This window comes from Glossina fuscipes, unplaced genomic scaffold, assembly GCF_014805625.2.
Source record: "Glossina fuscipes isolate IAEA_lab_2018 unplaced genomic scaffold, Yale_Gfus_2 113, whole genome shotgun sequence".
NCBI lineage: Eukaryota > Metazoa > Arthropoda > Insecta > Diptera > Glossinidae > Glossina > Glossina fuscipes.
Window position 1 is genome coordinate 1411017 of NW_023998456.1, and position 24213 is coordinate 1435229.

The 24213-nt window shown below is 36.6% G+C and overlaps 1 protein-coding gene across 1 annotated transcript; it reads left to right on the top strand.

Moving 5' to 3' along the window:
- LOC119639685 (zinc finger protein 608) lies at positions 1-24213 on the top strand. The gene is made up of 10 exons (XM_038037242.1): positions 1-875; positions 15067-15191; positions 15540-17162; positions 17473-17590; positions 17677-18697; positions 19835-20864; positions 21004-21217; positions 21272-21489; positions 21558-22594; positions 23524-24213. The coding sequence occupies exons 3-10, from the start codon at positions 15556-15558 to the stop codon at positions 23595-23597; spliced, it is 5319 nt and encodes a 1772-aa protein (XP_037893170.1). The 5' UTR covers positions 1-875; positions 15067-15191; positions 15540-15555; the 3' UTR covers positions 23598-24213.

A 24213-nucleotide genomic window follows, 5' to 3' on the forward strand; every position in this document is an offset into this window, starting at 1 on the left:
TATCTGACTGCAGGGAAACGTATGAAGCTTTCCATCAACAAAGTGTTTTTCGGGCTCTCGATTCTTGATACAAAAAAACAAAAAAAGGAGACAAAATTCTAGTGACATATCGGTCGCAATGATATTTCACATATTTCAACAAACATATTTATCCTGTTTTCACTATTCGCCCTTTTTATTTTATCGTCTTAATTTTGTTTGCTGTTGTGTTTTCATTCTGCCGTGTGTATACATTCTTGGAATAGACAAACAAAGTTGCCAGACTAATTTATTAAAAACGCCGGAGTGTGTGTTCACATCGTTAACACTGTTCTAAATTTGCGCACTTAAAATAATTTTTATCAAAATTTGGGGCATAAAATATTAAAAAATTATAATGACGACTTTTGAAAATAAGAGGAAAACAATTTAAATCCATAAAAACAATAAGAGTTAAGCACATAAAGCAATTAAATACCGCATGTGAGTGCAAAAGCATGTAAAGCGAAATGAAAGATTACATGAAATCAACTGGCAACGTTGGATTTATATTGGTGGTTGTTTGTACGTTACATTTCCAATGCTACTTCTTTTCTCTACACCGTTCTTTGTTTTGTTGAATTTACTACATACTCTTGTATATTATATGATAAAATGTTCATTCTGGAAAGTTAAAGCGACGCAAGGAAAAAAGTAACGATATGTAGTCGCCATTAAGTGAAAATTATAAGAAATCAGATGTGTTAAGGATTTTATAAATAGATGATTGCTTTCAATTGAAAAATATTGGAACAATAAGTGAATGATTTAAATACAAAAACAATTTGTGCGGAAAAAGTTATAATGCATTTGTAAAAAAAAAATCAAAATATGCTATAGAATGGAAAGTAAAAAAGGTAATAGATATACATACATAAATGCTCTATACATATATGTGTGCATGCAGGTACATATATGTATCTATTTGGCGAACAGTCCCACTAAGATGATATATTTTTCGACTCGGTTTATTAAAATATAATTCATATTTACATAATTTCAATGTATAAATCTGCATTGATAATCGTATTAGTTATTTAAAAAAAAAAAGAAAAGAACTTTTCTATCCAACTATCAGTGTTTGTTGAATATAGACTTTGAAATCAGTGCAAATATTCATTAAAGTGTGTATACGAAAAGGAAAATTCATGTAAAAATTGATTTTCATTAAGTCATATAACTTAAATTGTTTTAAAAAAGGAGTTAATTGTTTGGGACTAAAGCACAATTAAAATCAAACGTTTCAACATTTCCTTGGTTCTCTTCTAATTACTTTACGGAGACTGTTCCCAATTGCTTAAGTTCTTTTTATAAATACAATTGTGTTCTTTTCTATGCACATCATCGAAAGATTAACAATAAATCAATGTTTGCTACTACGATCGTAAATCATTCAAATACGCATGAATACGTTATCATATTGGTATATGTATAAGCGAATATTCACTTACATGTGTTTCGCGTACAACTTTGTTATGGAGCCCCTTATGTCATTGACGCTCAGTTAATCAATTTGATTAACATATGATTATGATTCGAACTCTCCGTTATATATGTTCTTTTAATGTTATCTCTTTAAGGGCATCTACGTAAAATATCGCTATTTTTACGATCAAACGACTTTTTTTTATTATTAGATGGCGTTACAAATACACACAACGTGGACGGCAAATACACGGAAAAAATCAATTAACGAATGGTTTTTGTCGTAAATAATCACGCCAAAGCAAAAACTATTTGCATGAAACTAATGAAAAAATTTAAGCATTTAAAGAGCCTTTCAAAGCGAAAATGACTGACAGAAAAGAGCATACTAAAAGGTAATCGATAGGAGCTTCTCATCCATTGACTGTCGACGTGAGCCTTTAAAATGTGGATTCGTTAATGAAAGTTAATGGTTTATGCGTAGCAAAAGTTGTGAGCACATTGATAGGTCTTTTTGTCGTTATTGAAGGTAAAATCTTGAACACTTAGTTTCCTTCCAAATTGTATTAAATTTGTGTGTCGGAAAGTCTTTGCGTACCTTTTGTGAAGTTTTATCAGAAACAGTTTTGATTGAATAACTGTTGAATTAAAATACATGTTTGTGAGTAAGTGTAAAGTGGCTATTACCTGACATATATAATCTGTGTATATTTAGCTCATCCGTAAGCAGGAAGTGTAAATTCGTAGAAAGATCTTATTTAGTTACCTAGACTTCATGAGAGAATAATTCTTTCAATGTTCGATTATGTCCCATATTACTTATCCTTAAGTAGAAAGATTACTTGAGCCTTGATAAAGCTCCTCTGCCTTTCAAACAAGACGTAGCTTCCTAGAAATCATAAGTTCTCACTTTTAAAATATAGTTAAAGTCATTTAAATTAAAGGCCTCGAGAAATAGTAACGCATGTGCGAGTTAAAAAAATAATGGTCCACGAGGATTTTGTATGTACGTAAATTAAAGCCACATGCGTGAGTAATTTAATAACTGAGGTGTAAATGAGTTTCTTTCGCAATAGGTAATCTCCTATCACTGCGTTTATTACGCTAACTACATCCAACTACTAATTTAATGTCCCCGATGCACACAAGCACACAAGCTTGGTGACCGCTGGCCTAAAGTAAATATAAGCATATTGAAAAGCTTTTTTTTTCTTTTTGTCAAAATGTCGTCATTTTTCAATAAATTTCTAAATGAGTTTTGAAAATACTTGTGCAATATTATAGACATGTCATATTTTGCGGGCAACAAAGTTTCTGAACTATTTTTTTAGATTGTTATATTTTATTATCATCGTTACGTATGAATTTTAGTCGGATCGTCTAAACTATCTTTCAAAGAAATTGATCTGAAGACATGAAAGTATTGCTCAATTCGATAAATTCACATCCGTCGATTATTACTGGCATTGGACATTCGATTTTAAAAGATCTTTAGGTTCATTAATTTCTAAGCGAACTTCTTTGATGTGTTTGTTGTTTGGATTCATTGCAGGAAAAAGATTTTTGTCTTTTTTAATGTGACGAATCACTCAAGCAATGTTCTCCATACGTGTAATAAGGCGATAGGCAGAAAAGGGAGTAGTGAGTGCGAAAGACAGACAGGGCGAGACCGCAGCCTAGGGGGCACGTGTGACCAATCGGCTATACCCTTGTAGGGTGAACACTCACTCACTGTAATTACGACAAAGTATGGTTTACCGTACTGAGATTTGAATCCGACTCTTATTTCCACGGTTACGACGCGGCAGCCCAAGAGAATCATTGTTTTGCATTCAATTCATAACTCGTATCATTTTCGTCGCAGCGCTTTGACATGTTTTGTTTTGGTTTTATGAAGTAACTGATGAAAATCTTAAATAATTTCTCATTTCCCGGTATATTGCGTTCAAAAAGTAAGACCAATTTTTCGCTTTTACAAATCCTCAAACTCGAACTATATTGCTTGTTAATAGTTTCGCTCGGCGAAATGAATTCATATTGCACAACACCACGATAACCAAAGAAAACTGTTAAAATAACTTTCAATTTTGAGCGACTTTGGCGGTGATTTCCGGATCGTGGGCATAGATCCAAGTCTTGTCTTCCGTAATAATAAGTTTCACGGCCGGTTGATGGTCAGAAATCGTCTCCTCACACGCATCGTCAAATCGCAAAAAAAATACCTAAGTCAAAAACCAAGTGCAACTCGAACACTAATGATGTTTATGGTGTGAAATTGAATATTGATTTTACTTTTTGGTCACAGTGCTATGTATAATGGAACTACACTAGGATAGTGTCCGAACAAATCGGAGGTTATTGCAAAAAAAGCCAGCATGGAATCTACTAACCTTATGGTGTACGATGCTGTTGTTCTCTTATAAATTCTTCTTATGATTACTGTGGGAAAAAGGTCGAGCACGGCCAGAAATCTGTGCATTAGAATTGCAAAATATTTTACCAACAGTGAGGTTATCACTTGGCTAAGCAGGACGCTTCTCAAGCTGGACTTAGGAAAGATTTGTACCACGCGTTGTATCGATGTCTGTTTCTAGCTTTTACTTTGTTTACTCTGATCATATACATAGGGAACAATCGCCGTAAACCACCGTGCCGAGCTTTGGAATTGTTTTTCCTATGAACTGTAAATAATAATTCTTTACTAACGTTCCGTCCACAATTACGTCTGTTTTCAAAATTGCTTTGAACCCCTTAGCTGGAACAAATAAGTGAAGACAAAATGGAGTTTACGCACCAAGCAAACTTAGTTACTGTAAAGGCCCTAAATAAATGCTGTGAATTGGATACCAAGGTCACATATATTAAAGCGTTAGATTATGCTTGCATTTGAATGCCTTGCGCGTTAAAATTATACAAGCCATATGATTCTAAGGTATGCGCGACACACAACGCAATTAATATGCTGAATGACAGGAATTTCGGCATCGTGAAAGATCACACGCACAATCCAATCTTATCTGAACATAATTTCTTTCTTGTTTTTTCCCTTTAGAATTAAAGAAGAAATTGGTGAAATTCATTCTTAAAAAATTACATTAAGAATTCTTATTGCCAATTGGAAAGCTGAAGAAGCGAACATATATGATGTTGAATCATATTCAATTCAAATTATTGTACCGACAACTTGACTAAGTAAAGCTTTTCGCATATGAAGTTGTTATTATTATATCTGCTACGTCTTACAAAGTCTGAGACTTAACTGAATCTAATGTTATTTTCGATTTTCTTACCTAATCGAATGAATTCTTGAATTGGTGGGTTAAGGTACTTAGTCCACCTTAATAAATGCTTTTATTTACTTTTCTATTTGTCAATTAGGTCAACTATCTAGGAACTCGTTTTATTGCTTTTGTGCTGGCATGTAAAGCAACTAAATTTCTTTAAGGCCTTGGAAGTAACCACTGATTATCTTCATGATAATATTCCTCGATTTCGCCAAAAGCCGGCTACGTTATATAACTTTCCAAAAGAATAAATTATGTACAGTGGGATGCATTAATATTTGGTTTTTATCCCAAGCAGGAATGAAATATTCACCAATTTAAAGTTATTGTCCTTACGCAGTCATCAATTCTATTAATTTGTTCTACCAGCGAAGGTGCACCAAACTGTAAGAACACTCCACAGAAACTGTTATAACGAAAACAACAATCGTTAAAACAACAACAATTCTTTAGAGACCTAAGCAAACGAAGCGTCAGCAATGTTCGAGTTTTGTAGATTTTGAATTCTAGCGAGCGCAAAAAGATTTGCAGAAAGTTTTTCCGAAATAAAGTTCGCATTAAATGAGCAACTAGGCTCATTTTGTCCAGAAAAGCCGAATGGGACGCAAAGGAAAAAATTCAACTTTAGAAAAGAGAGAAATAGTCATTAGTCATAGAACCTTTTGCACTTTAAGAAGAGTGAAGCATACAAAAAATTTACGGACATCGTCAATATGAAAATAAATGGAGTGGGGAAGATATTGTTCGCTGATGCAAAAATGAAGGAAGAATTCATTTAATTGGGCAAATGGGCAAACCAAAGAAAGAAAGTTACTAACATGATACGATTGAACAGGCGGAATTAAGAGCAAATCCTAGATTAAGTGCACCCAAAATTGCAACTTGGTACGATAAGAAGAACGAAGAGAGAGCTAAGACTAAACTATGCCAGAAGAAACATTTCTAAGCCTATGTCCTGGCGGAACGACATTATATCTGCTGATGAGAGCAATTATAACGTTTTTGGGACCGGTGAACAAGTGATGATTTGGCGTAAAAGAAGCGAAGAACTACGGCTACAAAACTTCAGGTCTACGGTGAAACATGGCAATGATCACGTTATGGTTTGGGGATGCATTGGAGCCAATGGATTCGGAAAATTGAGTTATTTCAGCATATTGAGGGAAACTTGTAAACAAAGGAAGGAGAAAGAAAGTTGGTCTTTTGGAAACATTCAATATCTAGTTAGTTAACGACCCTAAACGCAAGTCCCCTTTAATTCGAAATGCCGCTTATATAACTGCCTCAAAGTGCTTCATCCTCCTCCCCAATCACCAGATATGAATCCTGTGGAATGAATTAAATCACCTTTGACGAAATAGACTACAAACCAGATTAGAAGAAGGATGGAATAAGATCCCTCGTTGCCCCACAGAACAAATTGTACAAAATATGCCAAAACATTTAAGCGACTTTGCCCCACCAACTGTTAATTGTTAATAATATTAGTGCTGGGTGCTGCTTACCGAGTACCCGCAGTTATTTAATTTTCTTATTTACTGCTTTTGTTTGTTTTTTTTTATTATATTTTACTACTACTACTACTAACACACTACTACTACTACTACACAAACACAAACCTTCGTGTTTGGCCAATAGAGTAAGCCTGACGGGCGTTTATTTTTTTGTCGATAGGACATTATTAATGACACTCACTGTATATATGTTTGAACAGAAAAAGCCTCCAAGTCGATTTCGCGATGCCTAACTGTTATCCGCTGTAGAAATGATTTCAAATTCGCATACAATGGTTGAGAAATTACTTACTTTACATTTACGATCAGTAATTTTAAGATTCAATATTAGTGTAATTTATCCTTTTATCTGTCGTCTTGTAGCATCTTGAACTCGATACCATATATGGGGGCATGAATACATAAGTAGCACGAATTTAAACCAAAAGTTTAATCAATGTTTCTTAACTAAATGATTAAAGGATTTTCTTGTTGCTAAAGTGGTTTAGCGCTATCGTATCGAAAATTTGTTGTTAATTTATATTTATAAAGGCACAGAGTAGCATATGCCTTTGATTGGTTGGCAGTACCCGCTCTTGAATATGCTACGTTATTTCGGCTTATATATAGTTCTCCACTTATGAATGAAAATGGAAAATTATTTTTTATTGGCATTTAAGACTTTACTTTTCTTCAGACGTAAATTCACCCGTTTCCAGTTTATTAATTAGGCTTAATTTTGTCGTCTAAGAAGCTATTTTTCTTCACCTATGTTCGTCGCAAAGTGCCAGAGAAAACACTTTGCTTTGCAACTTAAAGCTTTACTTTACAAGCGAATTCTTATGTACGAAAAATAAACGCGCTTGGCCCAAGCTTACGACAGTAAGATTATATACCAAATTACTATTTTCGCCGAATTTTCGTTTGTTAAAATATTAAAAAAAATTACATTTTATTTACATAAGAAGGCTAGTCTTTTGTAAAAATGTTTATATAAGAGAGATCTCAACGAATGGTCCCATCTCATCTATATTTTCTTTAATCGTTTAGTATGTCAAAATAAGGCTTTTCGCTGAATTTTCTCATTTTTTGAGATATATTAAAAATCGCAAATTTATTGCATTGTTTCGTTTCTGATGAATTCTTCAAAATTCTACGTTATGGGAGGAAAAAAGAATGGTCCGGTTTAATCCTTTTTGAATAGCGTTTGTCCAAAACATATCTGTCATCACTAAAATATCTCGACCTATTGAATGGACAGACTTTACTCAAATCTGGATAACGATTCTGAACTGTTTGATGTGATAAAACGTCGGCTTAGCCGAAGATCTTTCGGGTGTTGGGCGCCCAAGCCCAAGCTATAAATAGAACATAGTTCTCTAACTCGAGGCAGAATAATGGTTAATACATTATTACGTTTTCTTAATTATTCATTCTCGGATCGTCAATAACCGTTTCACAACTGCGACACAAGCTTCCGGCAAGCCTCTTAAATATTTCAAATAACTTTAGAATTTTCTTGCCATAAGCAATTATCCATAAAATTCTCACAATGCCTGAATAAAACCAATTTTATTGACATTGCAAGTCCCAGTGTGTGTAAGGGTCCACTGTGTCGAAATGTCATTCCATCCTTCGAATTTCCCCTATGTCCATGCCAGGAGAAAGCTCGCTAGATGTCTCATTATATATATACATTTCTCATAAGCTGAGAAAAATTCGACTTTGCTTCTTGTATAAAGGCTTACTGTTGATAACAACCCTTATATGAGATGGAGATCAAATTAATAGATAGATTAGAGGCATTTAATATTTACGTGAAATTATCGTTATCGATCAAATTTCATTATAAAGTATTTATATATATATTTTTCATAGACGAGTTCATAGAGTTCATTCCATTTCGAAAAAACCTAAGGGCGCCACGTTTTCATGTACAGCACCCTAAAAATAACTCTGGGAAGAAATTATTATTTTCAGCTTTTCAGTTCATTGAAATGAAAGTTTATTTTATTTTATTTAGTAGGTACAGAATAATGAGGTCTTTGACAAGCGAACGAACTTAATGCGGATAATGTCTTGGTCACACTCATCTAAGAATGCCAAATCTTGCAATGACCTATTTGAATAACGCAAACGAACACAAGCAAATTTAAGATTTGTAGCTAAGCTTCTCTTAAGTGGCAACTAAGACCTTGTTATATTAACTCTATGAAAGTTGCTTGGCAATTAATGGAAATAAGCTGGAAAGATGCCAAAGACTCCAAAGAAATATTTTCTTATTGAATAGAGGAGAGCATTGTGGTGAGATGCGGCCAACCGTTAAACACCCTACACCACTTTGTTTAATATCGTTCATTATTCATATAATGTCTTTTGAGAATAGGGCTTGATGTGGCGAATGGCCGGAGAAGTGGTCCGATCTGAAGTGGTTTCAATAGCGATCGTCCTAGAGCCGAAACACATCGGTGTACCAAATTTCATCAAAACTTTTCAAACATTGCGACCTGAATGTTAGAAAACAAGAGAGACAGACAAGCTTAGATTGATACAAAAAATGATTCGGAATGGATCGCTGTAACAAAAGACGGGTCTATCCCAAGTCCTTCTGCTTGTTGCATGTATATGGATAAACTTAATATACCCTTGTACCATAAGTGCTGATATAAAAATAGATTTTTGCGAGCAAGTGCACATAAATAGTGTTCGGTAAATATCTCTCGGAATTATGTTGATTGATTTTCACTGTGAGCACTTTTTTTTAATATTTTTATTAATTAAAAGTTAAACCTGATATCCTATTGTTTCCAGCCCCCGCTATAGCATTTTTAATTAATTTGTAAACTTCTTTTTGGGATGAAAGAATAGATAATGGAACAATAATATTCGCAGAAGTCATTAAGCCTATATACAGGTGGATAGAAAAGTAGATGTGTGTGTTGCTCAATGTTGGTGGAGACTAATCTTTGCCCATTTCTTCTTATTATGTATTATATTTACCACTTATTTACAAAGCAGGAGCATTTCGACATTTAAAAATGGTGTTGTTAGAATGTTGTTACTTAAAGTTAACTATAAACAAAAATATCTGATGGAGAGAGAGTAAAACATTTTTATATTTATACGAAATCTTAAAAATAACGAAATATTTTATACTTAAAAGTAATCATTCTTATACAAGTTCATTGAGACGGTTAATAGCCGGGTTAGCCACCTTTGATTTGAACGACTGCTTCGATTCTTTTCGACATAGCTGAACACGCTTTTTGAATATTTTCCCACAATTATTTTTTTATTACCTGACCCTCATACTTCCTTAAAGGTTCTTAATAGGACCGAGATCAGGAGACTGGCATGGTCATTGAATGATATCCAAGCTATGCTCCCGGAATCATGCTTTCTCCAAGTGGGATGAATGTTGCCGATCGTCAGCCTACTGAAATTTCTACACTAATGGCACATCATACTAAGCATATGGTGGCATTGCAGTTTTCAACAAGGTTTTATATAGAGATATATCCATAGTGGTTTCTACGCGATGTCAGACTGACACCCACCAAGAAAATCATCCCCATACGATAAGATATCCTGTAACTATAGTGTGGAATTTATTCCTTTTGATCAACGTACATTTCTTTCCGCGTTGTTACCAAAAAAATTGACCCTTTGCTTCGTCACTCCAAAGGATATGTCTACACTTTCTTTCGCCTTCTGGTCTGTGTCAATTTTTATTAACTTTGGTCTTCTTTCCTCTTCTTCAAATTCACTTTTCTATGCTACCATTCCTGATAGATTGTCACCCAGCAGTTGTCGGTTAATAGTTGGGGATAATAAAATATTCTCCAATTTCATTGGAAATTGCTCTAGACGACATGAAGGCACCTCGCTTTGCTTCGACTTACCTTTACAATCCACTCTTGCAGCAAAATATTACAAAACGCTTTGCTTTTCACAACTCTAAAAAGGATGCACGTATTGCACTGTTCAGCTGAAAAAGTTGCTAAAGCAATATAAAAGCGATCAACTTTTTACTGCGAGACCTAGGTCAAGTGGGATTCCCGAAACTAATGTTGAATTGTGTTGAGACATGTTTGGCTCCTTTTTGGCAATGTTATGGCTCCTTTTACAATATCTGTGGTGCAGAATTGAAAAATCCACCTCGCACCTATTTCTCTATCCGTCTGTGTGTTTAGATATTAAAAGGAATACACAAATACCTTTAAAGAATATCGTTACGAAAATCACATAATTGGGAAATTCTGCAGAAAATTTTTGGAAGGTAATAAAAACAAACAAAGATTTTGAAGAATAACAAACAAAAAGCGCGCAAACCAAAGATGTCCCAAGTTTTCGTTGCTTTGTGCTCTTTGATCGGTTTGAGCCGTTTTGAAATTCTTGTGCAGTTATGGCAACGATATCCTCATATTTTACTGCGCAATTAAGTAAACGGACAGACAGATGTGCTTAAATGCGTCCGGAATTCGGTGGTGGACAAAAATGTAAATATTTAATGGGGTTTTTCAAGTTTGACTCTGGGCGTTATAAAGGTATTGAAAAAAAAATTAAATTTTGATGCACTATTATATTGGGTAGGCGTGGTAAATTTTCTTCAGTTGCTACAGCGTCGCTCATATAATTTGCATTCAAATTTGTGGTTTATGAGTAAGGAGCAAAAAACCAATATTTTATCTCTTTTGAAAAACCGAGGGGTTCGCAGTTCACTTGCAATGCTTCCGCTTCATTTTGGACCCACGAGAATGTTTACGACAGATATGCATAACACAGAACATAAATCCATGTACACACTTTATGGAGTCTTTGAATTTTCCTTCTTGGTGCTGCGAATGTTTTGACGTGATGAATATGCGTCATTCATCCGCCTATCATTCATCATATCATCATTCATCATATACGATTCATCCGTCGGTGGTGGGTATGAAAACAACAACACCAGAGCCATTGTCGCGGTGCATTTTTAATTTATGGAGCTCTACGGCATGCAGTGCCACGGCTGCAAGTATAAAACAAAACTCGCCGAGTCTACAGGCCCAATGTCAGAGAGCATTTTAGAACCGTTCCATTTTTGACGAAAAAAAGGAGGGAGGATTTTATTAATAAATGAAGTTTAAATTTAAACTAACTTACCACACTTGCTCCAATTCTAATATTTACTGCTCTGAATAAGAAGCCAAGAACGACCTGCACGCTGTAACGTTTCGCAACTGAGTGTTCACAGGAAATTCCAATGAGAAGTAAAATTTTAAACCAATCCCGCAATAGATCCATCGTTGCATGGGCCTTATGGCGGATCGTATCCTGTTCAAAATGAACGCCGTTCATAGTCACAGCACACTTTCAAGCCAACAAAGCCGAGGTTCGAAAAAGTATAGTTACATGAACGGGCCAAAAACTGCAATAAATTGTCGGTCGTTGTAGACGGAAAGGTTGTTCGTTTCTTGTTCTTGTTTCTTCATTTTCCGGAGTCCCGAATACGACAGCTAGTTACAAACTTGAATTGACGAAAATTTCTGTAATCAGTAAAAATTATTACGTTTACAGTAATCATGATCTGATTCACGCATTTCGAGGATCCAACTAGCGAATGTATCTTAAAGCATTGTTCAAATGGTTCTCAACATTAAAACGCATTGATGTTATTAAAGATGGATGGGAAGATTTTCATTTTGTCAAAATCTATGCAACGCACATGAGAAGGAAACTTCAGAGAAGCTGTAAAGTGCGTTTAGGCTTGATCAAAATCTGAATCGATATAAGTATCTCCGCCCGTCTTATGGTCGCAACAGTACAAATATAAGCTTTAAGTTTGGCAGAAACGTTGTAAGTTCATGCGTGCAACTGTGCATCCAAAACGAGCCTGATAGTTCGAGTGACACATCCGCGGTGCAACTTGGGCTGTACCTAAATCTGTTTTTAAAAGCAAATTCATTCAGTACTCATAACCTAGAGCAGATGTAATGATAAAAACTTGAATGAACCCCCATTGCATGGAACACATCGGCCTCGTGCACTCAGTATTGCATGGTATCGAAATTTAATTTTTTCAAATTTTTCCAAAATACGAAAGACACTGTCAAAGCTCTATATACTATTTATATGTTGAGACTTGTCAGATGCAATTTGATGTTTTCATCGGAATGTACAACAAGTTTGATCATAACTCTCTTCAGACTACCTTTCGTTCGCGAATCGCACAATGTCCATAGTATTAGTTGTGTTTCGAATGCCATCCTTCTAATATGAGACAAGTTTAGGCAGTCTGTATATGGTTTGTTGGAAGAATTAGTCCACAATTGCAGATTAGAGAAAAAGACTTTTCAAGGAGCCACTGGTGCGTTGCAATTGCATGGCAAAAGCAAAATTTCGCAATTACTTTGGCTTTTATTTTGTCAATATTTGTTGGATATAATGGAGGAACTAAGTAAGAGTTAACGGGGGAGTAGTGCAGCGCTGGTAACAGCATTGTAGATTTGCTTCCACAAGTTTCTCTTTAACTTTCCATCCAATGTAACTTTGAGCTGTTCCGCGATATCGTCTCTAATTAGGCATGGAGAAGCAGCAGTCTTCACCGCTCGATCAACTTGCCCATTTCCCAATAAATCGATATGACTAGATACCCAAAGTATTTCAATCTTATTACCGCACATTATAATAGTATTTCTTATTTGTTAGTGGTTTCCCAGTTCCAAGTCAAAGGTTTCCAGATACTTTTTAACACATTATTTTTAAATTATTAATGACCATAACAGTTTTGAGCTTGTTTTTTCTTTCTCAGCGAGATTCATCATCCCCCCCCCCCTCTCCCCCACCCCTTCCCCTCGCAAAATTATGCTCCAAAGGAGACCGTGAGTAGAACAAGGGCATAACATCAGCTCGTCCGGGAAGAAAGTTTCGATCGTCCGTTTGTCTCCATAAATGCTTCTGCTTTTGCGTATATTTAGTAAGTGCAATCGTCTGAGCCGTGTTTGATGAAGAAAAAGTGAAACCATCCCACTAGTGCCGAACTAGCTACCTATACACCTATAGGTGCTTTTACATGATTAAGCAGAACTGAAGCAGCTACCACGACACGGCTAGGTGAAAAATTGTCAAACTTAGAGCAGTGTAAGAGATACGAACCTTCACTTTCCAGTTGGGCTTTGTCTTTATCCATTTAATGCCTATTTTCTATTTCATTTTATTTACTTACACAAGAAACTCAACTAAGACAAATTGACAGTCGCATTCAATTGACTCTTAGAAGTAAATCTTATATTATTTATTATTAAAAACCAATAGATAGTATACAAGAGGAGTAAATAAGAAGGAGAAAAGAAAAGAAAAACGCATGTACACAACTAGCACAGAGGCACACCCACAACCAGCCAATGTTGCAAATTGCAAGCGAACCCTTAAGCCATCGCAAACATGCAAAAAGCTTGGCAACCGATACAGTAAACAACGCCAATTGATTTTCGAATCATAATGAGATATTAAGACTAAACGTTGGTTAAAATACGGCATAGGCAAAGCGCGCGTACTAAGCAAAGTTGTTTCGAGAGACTTTAAAGAATCTGATACTGAGATTAAGTGATAGACACGATTTAGGTTTCTGCAAACAACTCGAAACGAGTTAAACAGCTCATAATTACATTTACATTGACTTGGCTTAACGAACTTGAAGTGCCTAGAGAAGCGGTTAGGGACATTGAAGCTTATCTCACCAAGTAATGTGAATGAGCCGATAGTCTTAATTAGTTAATTAACTTAATTACGAAGAAGACACCAAGAATAAGTCTACATTTCTCAAGTGACGGTAAGGATAACGGATGCAACCTATTTTCATAACGAGGCAAAGGGACAAGCGGGTCCCAACCCAAGTTTCTAAGGGCAAACAGCAAGAACTACTTTTGAACTGATTCAATCAGATTTACATAAAAAAAAAGGGGCGAGACTCAAGTATTGGTCTAATTAAGCACATGTGCAGCTTTTCTTTCAGCTCTTTGGATTACCTCTGAATGACATCAAGCGCGGACGTACCTTTGCTCACAGACAGCTCAATGTGCAAGTTAAAACTCGATTCCTGAAAAAGAGTAATTTGGGATGTTCCATCCCTCTGGCCGAGTAGTAACTCAACGGTCATGGGTTCGAATCTCAAGTACGGTGGGGTTTTCAATAAAATCGATAGCCTTAAATGCTCGCGCTGTAAGAGTGTAGTCTTAGGACTTGTAAATTAATAATAATAGTAATAATGGGCGTGGCCTCTTCCTACTTACCTACGTAACATATATCTGCATCACTCTATTAATTTGTTGAAAAAGATCCGCATAAGAAAGGATACGATTTTCTTGGATTTAGAGGCCTAGTGTATCCAAATAAGGAAATTGTGAACATTGCAGCAAATAGGACAAGTATTGGGCTTTATAGAAAAACGTCTTGGACGTTTGATGTTTGAACCTTGAACTTTTCCCCTTGAAATTTCATACATGATGGGGTAAATTAAAAATATCGGCGAATTTGACAATAAACAGTTATTGCAATAACGTATTCAAAATTGAATAAATTATTTTTTGACAAACTTTTAAGATTAAAATATTTTTCCGATTAATAAAATCGTCAATGACACAATGGACGCAGGGCAGAAAATAAAAAATTGAAAAAGAATGAAATTTCAACATTTTTTTATTTGTTTTGAAAATTGGAAACTAAAAAAAGCACTTCCGATAAAAAAGTTGACGCGTTGAATATATTGAGAAATTGAAAAAAGAATGAAAATAAATGAAAAGTTTACACTTAATATCCTTGATATGAATTTTATAATCACTTTTTACATATTTCTCTACTTTTAGGAATTAACCGGACGACGTAATGTTATTACAACTTTAAAAAAAAAAAAAAAAAAAAAATTAATGATTAATACGAAAAAGGGGAAAAACGAGAATAATTCCTGCATACGAGAGAAGCAAAAAGAATGGTATATATAATACAAATTATAATTAATGAAACAAGAAACCACCAGCAGTTGAGGCCGATCTAGATCTTCTAGATCTTGAGAACAGTTCGGAATATCTCAAGCGAGCGTTAATATTTTCTGTACGTGTGTTAAGTTTTAATAAATTGTAATTTCCTTTAGTAATGCTCTCATCATCATATCCTTTTGAACTAAGCATTTTCTTTTTTTTTTTTTTTTTTTGCACATCAATGATAAGTTCGCATAATACACTTGTTCGTGAAAAAGCTTGGCTTGAGATACACGCGCCTCCAACTAATTGGTGCATTATTTTTTGTAATATGTTGTATTTCTTTTCTTATTTTTTGGAAGAGTAACTTTTAAAAACATGTCATCGCAAACAAGTGGCGGCAATAATAATAATGCTAGTGGTGTGGTAAGTGGAGGAGGGGTTAATAATGCCCCACCCGGACAAAGTGGTTCCGGCAGCGCTAACAGTGTTAAGTCTAATTCGAAAATGTCTATTGATCATCAGGCCACACTTGATAAAGGGTTAAAAATGAAAATAAAGCGAACTAAGACCGGAACGAAAACATCGGAAGCAAAACATGAAATTGTAAAGGCTACAGAACAGCAAAACGGTATACTCGCAGCAAATAGCGGATGTAACGCGAACCTTGATGAAAATACTGGCGGTAATTCTTCGAATACATCCAACTGCGGCCCGAACTCATCGTCTAATAATAGCGGCACCAATTTACAGGCCGGAATTAGTTCAAATTCGAATGGCAATAAAAAACATGTTGGAAGTAATAACAGTAACCAAAGTAATAACCACAATTCAAGCAATAACACTAGTATGATGTCTTCGACTGGCGGCGCTAATATATCAAATAGTTCACAAGGCACGCCGCAGGGTACGAAGAGGGGCAGCTCAGGTCATCGCAGAGATAAAACTAAAGAGAAAAATGCACATTCCAATCGTGTAAATGTTGACAAGTCTACCTCACAAACGAATGAAAAGGAAACGGGAGAAAAATTGACATGTCAATGTAATGGAGATATTATTGGAGCCAATACCACAGTTCCATGTTCGAATAACTTATGCATTCGCCGTAACGAGAGCAATAAACTTCCCGAGCGAATGACAAACTCTAACTCTAATACAATTTCCAATGCATCAGTTCCATCTGGGGTTTTTACACCCACAGTGGATAATTTAAACGCTTCAGGGACATCTGCATCGGCTGCTAACATATTAACTGCCACAACCACTGTCAATTCGGCAACGATAGCCCAGGTGTCATCGAATAGTGGTGGCGGCACTAACGCGCCAGGACCGCCGAACAAAGATAATTCCTCGACTGCTAATGGAAACATGAAAGTTTCTCCACATATTGCTGCACAATTAGCTGCTGCTGCAGTTTCAAATACATTTAGCTCTAATACATCCAATAGTGGCGGAACAAATATCTCAAACACAAATTCTATTTCTTCAGATTTAAAAACCTCATCGTCATCACTAGCTTCGGGGACCGGTAATTCAATGCAGGTGGCTAAGCATATGGCACCTGGCATCATATCTGCCACTATGCATCATACTATTTCAGTGCCCGTTACGTCTCACTCATCCACTATACAACATGGAACGACTCCTAGTGGCAGTCCACCAAAATTAAATTGCGGAAATTCTGCAACAAATCTGAATGCCGATGAGACCTCTCGCTCTCCACCAGCTAAACGAACAAAGCATTCGTCAGCTGGCGATATGAATGCAGTTAAAGAGATGGTTGACATTTGCGTTGGCACTTCTGTCGGCACCATTACAGAGCCGGACTGCTTAGGTCCTTGTGAACCTGGCACTTCAGTTACATTAGAGGGCATTGTTTGGCATGAAACTGAAGGTGGAGTTTTGGTGGTCAATGTGACCTGGCGCGGTAAAACATATGTTGGTACGTTATTGGATTGTACCCGTCATGATTGGGCTCCTCCAAGGTGAGTATGACAATAATATGCTGCATAATTTTATTTTCATTGTTGTTCGCTGTAAGAAAGAAAAGAATATCCAGTGAAGTCATTTTCTTAGTCGCTTCAGAAATCATGTTTATTTATGTTATTACTATGAGATAAACTTGTGCATATTTTTCAAAGAACTCGCGAAAGTAGACGACAATTCCCATTCGATGAAGCGAAGTGTAGTAAATAAAAGTGGAAATTTTAATTAAAATATCGGGATTTCCTGAATTCGCTTGCTCGTTTACATTACAGTTACTAATTTTGGCAAAAAAATTTCTAAAATTTTCAGATTCTGTGATTCACCAACCGAGGAATTAGATTCTCGTACGCCGAAGGGTCGAGGAAAACGTGGTCGTAGTGCAGCAATTACGCCCGATTTAAGCAATTTCACTGAAACCCGCAGTTCTGTAAGTCTTGTGTATATAAAGAACAAAAACGTGTGAACGATTTTGCAAAATTTTTAAATCAATCGTAATTTCTTCTTTTAATACAGATTTATTTTTCTCATGCACAGGTCCATTCCAAACTTCGGAATGGGTCTACAAAGGGAGGTCGTGCAGCCGCACGTACCTCAACTACTACGTCTTCAGGTAGCAATTCTATTGTAAATACATCAAATAATACCGGTTCAATGCCGCCTGGCAACGGCAACGGGGGTACAACTCCCAGTACATCACCTACCGCATTTCTTCCACCTCGCCCTGAAAAGCGTAAATCAAAGGACGAGCCACCTTCGCCAGTTAATGGAGAAAATGAGACTTTATCATTGAACATGGTCAATGCAAGCGGTATTCCTATTTCGGCAAGTGGAGGAGGCTTGGCCACTCAACCACAAAGCTTACTCAATCCCGTAACGGGTCTAAATGTACAAATTAATACAAAAAAATACAAGACTGCGTCACCTTGCGCTATTTCTCCAGTGCTTCTAGAATGTCCGGAACAGGACTGTAGTAAAAAATATAAGCATGCAAACGGATTGCGTTATCATCAATCACATGCTCATGGCGGCGTTGCTTCAATGGATGAAGATTCGCTTCAGTTACCCGAAATTGAAGAGCCTCCATCGACACCATCGCCGGGTCCTATTGCGGCACCGCCGCCAGCAATCACACCGAATTCAACCGACATTCCAGGAACTGTCGCATCATCTAACAACAACCCTAACGTGACTGCGCCACATTCTTCTACTCAAGAATCTAGCACTGTTACAACATTCGGTAATTCGACAGCCCATTCATCGTCCGAATCAACTGTATGCACATCTCGAAGTATTTCAAATATGCCGCAGACCACGCCAAGTGCCAGTCTCCTAGTTACTGCTAGCGCACAAGGTCATGAGCAGATCTCTGGCGTACCTTCCGCTGGGGGCAGTATCACCGCGGGAACATCCAATCAAGCTCTGACACAGCAAAAGCAACAGCTAGTTGAACTGGCGACTGTTACTAGCGTAAGTGCGTCTAACGTAACGTCTCTAGAACAAAATCAACAAACTATGCTACAGCATGGACCTCCAGGTAAGGAAAATTTATTACATTTGCCCACATGTATGTATTTTTCCATTAAATAAGACAAAGCACTAGTTTTTTTATGTACACATATATATTGATAATAAGCTGAACACATAACTAGCTTCATATCTTATCGGCCTAGTCCAAAGATACCCATCACCGTTTGCCCCCAAAAAATGCAAAAGAAGTAAAAAAGAAAATTCTTATGCTCTATAATATGGAGTAGGCGTAGTTGATTTCTTTTATTTTCAAAATAAAAGTTTTTGTCGAAGAGATATGTGTGGGCGTTTGAGGCGTGTCATTTGAATAACTTAAGTCAATTCTAAACTTTTGCACAAATTTGTAGACAATACCTTTAGAAGAAGAACTTTTACCTCAAATACTAAAAATGTTGCAAAAAGACGGATGAACAGACGCGCAGGCGAACATGTTTACGTGTAATCAACATTTGAAATTGGCCAAGAATTTGTACACTTTGTGGGGTTTTTAAAGCTATTTGCTGCGCCTTATAAAGTTATTGAAAAAACAATTATATCCTGATACACTATAATAGGCGTTGTCAATTTTTCCAATTTTGACGCACAAATGATACGGCATCGTCCATAGAATATGCCTTAAAAAATTTGTACAATACTTACAGTAGTTTATGAATAATGAGTAAAAACTAATTTTTGTTTTCCTTTGAGTTATCCCAAGTTTACGTGATGCGGTGGAAGCACTTCCACTTCTTTTGGCAAATTTGAAGTCAATAGCTTCATCTTTGCGTACAGGACAATGTTTGCAAAAGACCTTACGCAGACGGACAAACGGACATGCTTGAATCGATTTAGGATTTGATGCTGATTAAGAATATCTATGCTTTGTGGTGTCTCTAATGCTTCCTTCTGGGCGTTACAAATATTTTGACAAAATGAGTTCGTCTCTCATCTTTCGATGATATGAGGATAATAATAAGTTTTATACCAGATCTTCGCTAATGTTCTAAAGCTCAAATATGGTCGACCAGCAAAGACATGTGAATTATTTTTTATCGATTGACAACCGGCTTAAACTCTAGTTAATCCTTTGCAAATTCGCCCATATACTATTATAGTTTATTTATTATCCTTTCAAGAAGCAACAAATTTTTATTTTATATTTCAGCAAAATCCGGTGTCCTTCGCTTTGGACAGCAAAATGAATCAAAATCGAACAATGCTAACCTACTGACTGGAAGCTTGCAGTCGATGCCTGTTACTTCGCAACAAACGTCTACATCTTCAGCTCCAAATCCGCCATCTTTGCCAGAGCAAGCCCCGATACGTCCTATATCAACATCTGTTAGCAATGATTTCAATAGCCAACTGGCGAGCAATACTTCGCAAGCGCCAATGTCGCAGCAAAATATTCCAATGGCTGGTAAACCCATAACGTCCTTTGGTTTGGTTGGGAAGCAAAAGAAAAATCGCAAGTCACCTTGCCCAGGTGAATATGACGAAGGAGGAGTTAGCGGGAATAATATTACATCGCGTGATGACGTTCAAAGTCCTGCCTACAGCGATATTTCTGACGACTCTACGCCGATACAAGACGCAGACGCACTTGAGAAAAATCAATCAGCGAAACACATTGACTTGCTGAAGAAGCCGCCGGAAATTGAAATGCCCGGATCCGGAGGGAATATTTCAGCGGGACAGCATTCTTTACCGCCATCTTTAGGCGGCTACAATATGTATCAATTCTTTCAACAGCAACAATTCATAGTTCAACCGTCTGCAGAACAACAGCAACTAAGCAAACCAACTTTACCTACAGGAATAGTTCAGCCTTCAAATCAAATATCAACGCAACAAAGTTCCCAACACTCTCAGTCACAATTATCTAATGCACATAATTTACAACAGCAGCAAACTGCGAATCACATGGACTACAGTAATAAAACTAAAGATCCGCCATTAGATTTGATAACGAAGAACACAGCAAATCAACAGCAGCCTCATCAACTCCAGGATTCGAATAAATCTCAAGATCTGACCATGCCACCGCAAACCACTACAAATAACTTGAGTAATGCTGGTCCCGTACCAACTTGTGGAAACTTATCGGCTAATTTAAACAGTCTGACGTCACTTGGGCCAAGCGCCGTACCGCAACCTACTCCTTCGAAATCAATATCACATTTTTATCCTTTCAAGTAAGTATAACGTAGTGACGTAGCGGCTACGTTCGCATATTGTTTTGAAGCTACCAATTGAAAAAAAAAGTCTGTAAAACGCTAATTGACAAAACATAACCACTAACTGTACTGTACTCTATGCGATTTTCAACTCTAGTTATATTCCATCGGGCTATCCATACAGTGTCGACTCTAATTATGGTCCGGTTTCTATAGTCTCCTCGGAGGATTCGTCTAAATTAGGTGGACATGCAGGTGCTCAGAGCCCTGTCGAGCAAGGATCGCAACAACAAATACCTGCCGCTATGATAAAAGAGGAGCGAACGAAAGAATCACACAGTCCTCAGGAAACTCTTAAACCTCCACCACACGTAAACGAGATCATAAAATTCTATACAAATTTTTTCATACGCGTTTAATTTTAGATTAATCCAAATAAAATGATCAAATCTGAGCCTATAACTAAGCAGGAGCCAAACAAAATGGACTCGTCTCCAAATGTGAATGTAGTAACTTCCCAGCAAGTTCCTCAGCAACCGCTTGCTCTTCATCCAAAGGATATGCAAACCTATACAAGTATCTACCAACGTCATCCCATTAGTTTAGCTCCTCAACAATTGTCGCGAGAAGAAGAGCTGCGCAGGTAAGTAATTTTTAGTTGTATTGCAACTTGAAACGACTATATCTTATATAAAATTATATATATTTCAGATATTATGTGTTCTCGGACCAACAACGTCGCCAAAACAATGCCATGCAATCGCTAAATGTCAACAACCAACAGCTGGCAAACGTTCAAAGTGTCCATCACAAAGAAGAACCCAATGCTCCTCAACAGCAGATTTCCATGCCTCATCCACAACAGCAACTGAAGCTTAAGCAAAATAATTCTAATGTAGGCAACGCATCGGTGAATAAAGTTACGAATCTTAGCAAAGATTCACCAAAACAAAAGCCAGATGAAGAAATCAAAATCAATAAACAGGAGGGCCAAAAACCCACAATGGAAACACAAGGACCCCCACCGCCACCGACTTCGCAATATTTCTTGCATCCTTCTTACATCGCTCCCACACCGTTCGGTTTCGATCCCAATCATCCCATGTATCGAAACGTTTTAATGTCGGCAGCTCCATACAATACCCAGCCGTACCATTTACCAATACCACGTTACCACGCACCGGAAGATTTATCGCGTAATACAACAACAAAGGCGCTTGATGCTCTACACCACGCAGCCAGTTTTTATACGACTCACAAAATTCATGAGCTCAGCGAAAGAGCTTTGAAATCTCCCAATAGCGGGGGGAATAATAGTAATAATAACAATCCTGGAGCTATAAAAGTTAGTGTTTCTAGTCCAAATATCGGGCCTCCGCAACAAAATAATTCTGGTTCCAATATAGTTCCGCACCATTCCAATACAAATCAATCAAACAATTCAGGACTTTTAAATATGCCAACACATAATGCCCATGGAGGGCCACCAAATAAACAACAAGATGTTCTTGGACACAAACAACACGGTCCTAGTGGACCAATTGGTCCTGGTGCACAGCTAAATGAAACGCAAAAACAGCAATCAGCAAATTCCTCAAATGTGCCAGGAAATGGTCCTGGAAGTGGGAATAATCCAGCTGGCGCTAATGCATCCGATTCACGTAGTCCTCCGCCACAAAGACATGTACACACACATCATCACACACATGTTGGGTTAGGTTATCCAATGTATCCTGCCCCCTATGGAGGTGAGTAGGACTGATAATATTAGTTTATTTATAATATAGGGTCTTTCATTAAGGGCGCCCCTAAGCGAACTTCGTTTTCGACGCTTTCAACGGCAGTGTGGCATGTTGCGTCGTCTTATTAAAATTACAAATCGGAGACGTGCAATTTGCCGCAAAAATAACCCGGCCAGCATGGTGCGGTAGCGGCCAAGACTGTTCTGAGCTAGTTTCATTCGTTAAAGAAAAAGAAGGACCATTGAGCTCGCCAGTCAGCCAACAGTCAATGTTATTAGCATAATTGCATGTCGTATATGTGGTTATCGGCTTGATCACTTTGTTGACACTTAAGCCAAAAGTGGGCCTTGTTAGCGAGGTCAAGCGATAATAATCGTCATACCATTTTATATTATGGTTCTCACCCATGCATTGAAACCAATACGATCTTATACATACGCCGGTTCATGTCTTTGGACGAAATACAACACAAATTGTTCGCGGTAACGACGAAATCCTGGGAATGGCGAGTAATTGATAATTGATTCGGGTCATCTCAGCAGCGTTCCCGATTAAAATCGCAATATTATTGTCACTCTTGGTACTTCTGTGACTTAGAAGAAGGCAGAAGGAAGATTAAGAACATTATTTCTTCGCTTGTCAGACGATTGTAACGCTCGTAAAGTTGTCGTGACTGAACGCGAATTTTAATAATTGAAAAATTTTGGATAATTTTCGAAAATTGTTGGAGCGCGTACTCTGCTGTGATCAAATGGCAACTTTAAACAAGTTATATATAAAGCATCAAGAACGAAACTAGAAGTAAAAAATTTCAGAACATAATCTCAAAAGAAGCCAACGAAAGTGGGGCGCCGCTAGAAGAAGTTCGAGCAACAGTTTAATGCCAATATTGTTAATTAATACCTAATAAACTATAAATTTAATATCTTTTCCAGCTGCCGTTCTAGCCAGCCAACAAGCGGCTGCTGTCGCTGTGATAAATCCTTTTCCACCTGCACCGACTAAATAGAAAAAGTCGTAAATAGTGAATAGTATTCGCTAAAGGAATTGCAACTTGTTTACTACTTGAAGAATCTTGCATCGTTTAACTACACAATCAACATAATTAGATGACATTTTTATATAAGGACGGTATTAGAAAAAGAAAATGAAATGAATTACAAACTATAATAATAATAATAATAATAATAACGCATATGCATACATACGTCGTCGACTTTACATATATACATAAAGGCTTATATTGCGAATAGTCAGTAGAACTTTTTTTTTTTTTTTTAATAATTTTAGGTGATTACCGATTTTAAGTTCATAGGTTTGTTGTCTATTGTTAGCGATTAAATTCTTAATAAATTAAACTTTAATATATATAAAGAGAAAAAAAAAAAAAAACAAATAAATAAAATAAATAAATAGATAAAAAGAGAAACAAGGAATACTGCATGGAAAATGTAATTGGTAGGAAAATTATTCAGTCGTTTTTTTTTTTTTTTTATGTGCTTAAAGGTATTTTCGTCGAGAGATGATGTTTCTTTAAGATTCAGCTGTCCTCCTAATGAAATATATATTGTATAATTATTAATATATACTGTAGGTCATTATAATTTATTTATACACACATATAC

Bases quoted from the DNA above. Each gene is read 5' to 3' on its own strand.
- LOC119639685 (XM_038037242.1), top strand. From the start codon at position 15,556: ATGTCATCGCAAACAAGTGGCGGCAATAATAATAATGCTAGTGGTGTG. The intron at 17,591-17,676 runs GTAAGTCTTGTG...CTTTTAATACAG, and splicing joins TCACTGAAACCCGCAGTTCT to ATTTATTTTTCTCATGCACA. The intron at 20,865-21,003 runs GTAAGTATAACG...TTTCAACTCTAG, and splicing joins TCACATTTTTATCCTTTCAA to TTATATTCCATCGGGCTATC.